The sequence below is a fragment of the Babylonia areolata genome, chromosome 20 (assembly GCF_041734735.1).
Source record: "Babylonia areolata isolate BAREFJ2019XMU chromosome 20, ASM4173473v1, whole genome shotgun sequence".
In the NCBI taxonomy this organism is placed as follows: Eukaryota; Metazoa; Mollusca; class Gastropoda; order Neogastropoda; family Buccinidae; genus Babylonia; species Babylonia areolata.
In genome coordinates this window covers 5,901,567-5,906,566 of record NC_134895.1, presented here as the reverse complement: position 1 = coordinate 5,906,566, position 5,000 = coordinate 5,901,567, and the positions used below count along the sequence as shown (strand labels likewise).

General features: G+C 54.8%; 1 protein-coding gene across 2 annotated transcripts in view; it reads right to left on the bottom strand.

Annotated features, from left to right (window-relative positions):
- The window catches only part of LOC143294985 (uncharacterized), a 14,228-nt gene that overhangs the window by 5,162 nt on the left and 4,066 nt on the right, over positions 1-5,000 (bottom strand). For both annotated transcript variants that reach the window (XM_076606515.1, XM_076606516.1), the window contains exon 2: positions 1,569-2,440. In XM_076606515.1, coding sequence (XP_076462630.1) covers positions 1,569-2,432 — 864 coding nt within the window. In that variant the 5' untranslated portion in view covers positions 2,433-2,440. The remainder of the gene's footprint in view (positions 1-1,568; positions 2,441-5,000) is intronic.

Genomic DNA, 5,000 nt, shown 5'->3' with positions numbered 1-5,000 from the left:
TTCATCCGGTTGTCGGAAATTCACAATTGTCTGCATCAAAGCCATTTCATCCGGTTGTTGGAAATTCACAATTGTCTGCAACAAAGCCATTTCATCCGAATCCACTATTGTCTGCAACAAAGCCATTTCATCCGGTTGTCGGAAATCCACTATTGTCTGCAACAAAGCAATTTCATCCGAATCCACTATTGTCTGCAACAAAGCCATTTCATCCGGTTGTCGGAAATCCACTATTGTCTGCAACAAAGCCATTTCATCCGGTTGTCGGAAATTCACAATTGTCTGCAACAAAGCCATTTCATCCGAATCCACTATTGTCTGCAACAAAGCCATTTCATCCGGTTGTCGGAAATTCACAATTGTCTGCAACAAAGCCATTTGATCCGAATCCACTATTGTCTGCAACAAAGCCATTTCATCCGGTTGTCGGAAATTCACAATTGTCTGCATCAAAGCCATTTCATCCGAATCCACTATTGTCTGCAACAAAGCCATTTCATCCGAATCCACTATTGTCTGCAACAAAGCCATTTCATCCGAATCCACTATTGTCAGCAACAAAGCCATTTCATCCGAATCCACTATTGTCTGCAACAAAGCCAATTCATCCGAATCCACTATTGTCTGCAACAAAGCCATTTCATCCGAATTCACTATTGTCTGCAACAAAGCCATTTCATCCGAATTCACTATTGTCTGCAACAAAGCCATTTCATCCGAATCCACTATTGTCTGCAACAAAGCCATTTCATCCGAATCCACTATTGTCAGCAACAAAGCCATTTCATCCGAATCCACTATTGTCTGCAACAAAGCCATTTCATCCGAATCCACTATTGTCAGCAACAAAGCCATTTCATCCGAATCCACTATTGTCAGCAACAAAGCCATTTCGTTGCACGGGAAATGGTACTGTGAAGTTGTATACACTCCACTGTGCATGTCTTCATGATGAGAACCGAAGGAGCTCAGTTTAAAAAAAAAAAAAAAAAAAAAAAAAAGCCTCCCCCAGAAGAAGTCCTGACGGATCAAATATTTCCTTTTCAATGTTCAGTTTGTTTCAGTGTTTTCTAGTATTCGTATCTAAGTTGAAACAACTTTCTCTGCTCTGTGTACATGTCACACACCACCCTGTGTTTCCCGTGCACATAACTCTCTCTGCCATGTGTACATGTGACACACCTACCTGTGTGACACAGCTCTCTCTGCTATGTGTACATGTGACACACCTACCTGTGTGACACAGCTCTCTCTGCTATGTGTACATGTGACACACTTTCCTGTGTGACACAGCTCTCTCTGCTATGTGTACAGGTGACACATCTACCTGTGTGACACATCTCTCTCTGCTATGTGTACATGTGACACACCTACCTGTGTGACACAGCTCTCTCTCTGCTATGTGTACAGGTGACACACCTACCTGTGTGACACAGCTCTCTCTGCTATGTGTACATGTGACACACCTACCTGTGTGACACAGCTCTCTCTGCTATGTGTACATGTGACACACCTACCTGTGCCACACAGCCCTATCTGCTATACATGTGTACAGGTGACACACCCACCTGTGTTTTCCGCGGACACAGCTCTCTCTGGTAGCCCTTGTAGAGGTTGAAGCGGCGCTTGGTCAGCGTCCTCTCCCTCAGCACGAAGGTTTCCCACACCCGGGGGGAGTAGAAGGTGTCGTACCACGGCTGGCACACCATGGACGCCTGGTGCCGCTGCTTAGGAGTCAGCATGGCGAAGATGTCCTCCAGCAGAATGGCGGGCAGCGACTTCCAGCCCCGCAGGTCCGGGCACCCCTCGGCCTGAACGTGGCCCGTGCTGCACTCTTCAGTCTCCACATCATCGTCTGAACACAGCCCCCCCGGGCACCCCTCGGCCTGAACGTGGCCCGCGCTGCACTCTTCAGTCTCCACATCATCGTCTGAACACAGCCCCCCCGGGCACCCTGTGACCTGAACGTGTCCCGCACTGCACCCTTCAGGCTCGCAAACCTCATCGTCTGAACACAGCTCCTGACTGACGTGGCCCCGCCCCCCTGATGTGTCCTCGAGTCGGCCCGTGGAACAGTGGGGGTCAGAGTGTGGGGAACAGTGGGGGTCAGAGTTGGGGGAACAGTGGGGGAAACAGTGGGGGTCAGAGTTGGGGGAACAGTGGGGGTCGCAGTGGGGGGAGAGGGGCCAGTCTTCAGCGAGGACACAGTCCCGGGGGGAGCACTGGGGCGTGCAGGGGGAACGAAAGAAGCGCACTCTGTTCACTTCGCCGCTGACGCGCGTATCGTCGTCATCACTGTCCACTACGTCACCGGACCGGCGGCTGTCAGGCGGGTGGCAGGGAAGGTGGTGGGGGTGGGCGGGGGGTGGACTGGGGGAGGGTGGAGGATGACGTGGGGCGTGGGAAGGGAGATCATCCTGGCGCTGCTCCATTACTGGCCCTGCCATGGGACAGGAAGTGAGTCACACCATGACTGACAGACTGACTGACTGACTGACAGACTGACAGACAGACAGACTGACTAAGATACTGAAAGACCAACTGACTGACTGGCGGACTGATTAACCGAATAAATAAATAAACAAATGAATACATAAATAGATAAATAAATGTATAGACTGAATAAATAAGTAATTGTTATTTTATTCTTCGCAAACGAAGATGAGCATAAGCTTCAGTTCACACTGGACAGTCAGCAAATGGCTGATGAGTCCGATCCAGGCGGTGAAGTGTGTGTCTGTGGTACATAGGACAGGGGTGTGTGTGGTGTCTGTGGTACAGAGGACAGGGGTGTGTGTCTGTGGTACAGCTGACAGGGGTGTGTGTCTGTGGTACAGAGGACAGGGGTGTGTGTCTGTGGTACAGCGGACAGGGGTGGGTGTCTGTGGTACAGAGGACAGGGGTGGGTGTCTGTGGTACAGCTGACAGGGGTGTGTGTCTGTGGTACAGCGGACAGGGGTGGGTGTCTGTGGTACAGAGGACAGGGGTGGGTGTCTGTGGTACAGCGGACAGGGGTGAGTGTGGTGTCTGTGGTACAGCGGACAGGGGTGAGTGTCTGTGGTACAGCGGACAGGGGTGGGTGTCTGTGGTGCAGCAGACAGGGGTGGGTGTCTGTACTGCGGACAGGGGTGTGTGTCTGTGGTACAGCGGACAGGGGTGTGTGTCTGTGGTACAGCGGACAGGGGTGGGTGTCTGTGGTACAGCGGACAGGGGTGTGTGTCTGTGGTACAGAGGACAGGGGTGGGTGTCTGTGGTACAGCGGACAGGGGTGTGTGTCTGTGGTACAGCGGACAGGGGTGTGTGTCTGTGGTACAGCGGACAGGGGTGGGTGTCTGTGGTACAGCGGACAGAGGACAGGGGTGGGTGTCTGTGGTACAGCGGACAGGGTGTGTGTCTGTGGTACAGCGGACAGGGGTGTGTGTCTGTGGTACAGCGGACAGGGGTGTGTGTCTGTGGTACAGCGGACAGGGGTGTGTGTCTGTGGTACAGCGGACAGGGGTGGGTGTCTGTGGTACAGCGGACAGAGGACAGGGGTGGGTGTCTGTGGTACAGCGGACAGGGGTGTGTGTCTGTGGTACAGCGGACAGGGGTGAGTGTGGTGTCTGTGGTACAGCGGACAGGGGTGGGTGTCTGTGGTACAGCGGACAGGGGTGTGTGTCTGTGGTGTGTGTCAGTGGTACAGCGGACAGGGGTGTGTGTCTGTGGTACAGCGGACAGGGGTGTGTGTCTGTGGTACAGCGGACAGGGGTGAGTGTGGTGTCTGTGGTACAGCGGACAGGGGTGTGTGTCTGTGGTACAGCGGACAGGGGTGGATGTCTGTGGTGTGTGTCAGTGGTACAGCGGACAGGGGTGTGTGTCTGTGGTACAGCGGACAGGGGTGTGTGTCTGTGGTACAGCGGACAGGGGTGGATGTCTGTGGTACAGCGGACAGGGGTGTGTGTCTGTGGTGTGTGTCAGTGGTACAGCGGACAGGGGTGAGTGTGGTGTCTGTGGTACAGCGGACAGGGGTGTGTGTCTGTGGTGTGTGTCAGTGGTACAGCGGACAGGGGTGAGTGTGGTGTCTGTGGTACAGCGGACAGGGGTGTGTGTCTGTGGTACAGCGGACAGGGGTGGATGTCTGTGGTACAGCGGACAGGGGTGTGTGTCTGTGGTGTGTGTCAGTGGTACAGCGGACAGGGGTGAGTGTGGTGTCTGTGGTACAGCGGACAGGGGTGTGTGTCTGTGGTACAGCGGACAGGGGTGGATGTCAGTGGTACAGCGGACAGGGGTGAGTGTGGTGTCTGTGGTACAGCGGACAGGGGTGTGTGTCTGTGGTACAGCGGACAGGGGTGGATGTCTGTGGTACAGCGGACAGGGGTGAGTGTGGTGTCTGTGGTACAGAGGACAGGGGTGAGTGTCTGTGGTACAGAGGACAGGGGTGAGTGTCTGTGGTACAGAGGACAGGGGTGGGTGTCTGTGGTACAGAGGACAGGGGTGGGTGTGGTGTCTGTGGTACAGAGGACAGGGGTGAGTGTCTGTGGTACAGAGGACAGGGGTGGGTGTGGTGTCTGTGGTACAGAGGACAGGGGTGGGTGTGGTGTCTGTGGTACAGCGGACAGGGGTGGGTGTGGTGTCTGTGGTACAGAGGACAGGGGTGGGTGTTGTGTCTGTGGTACAGCGGACAGGGGTGAGTGTGGTGTCTGTGGTACAGCGGACAGGGGTGGGTGTCTGTGGTACAGCGGACAGGGGTGGGTGTCTGTGGTACAGCGGACAGGGGTGGGTGTGGTGTCTGTGGTACAGCGGACAGGGGTGAGTGTGGTGTCTGTGGTACAGCGGACAGGGGTGGGTGTCTGTGGTACAGCGGACAGGGGTGGGTGTGGTGTCTGTGGTACAGCGGACAGGGGTGAGTGTGGTGTCTGTGGTACAGCGGACAGGGGTGGGTGTCTGTGGTACAGCGGACAGGGGTGGGTGTCTGTGGTACAGAGGACAGGGGTGGGTGTCTGTGGTACAGCTGAGAGGGG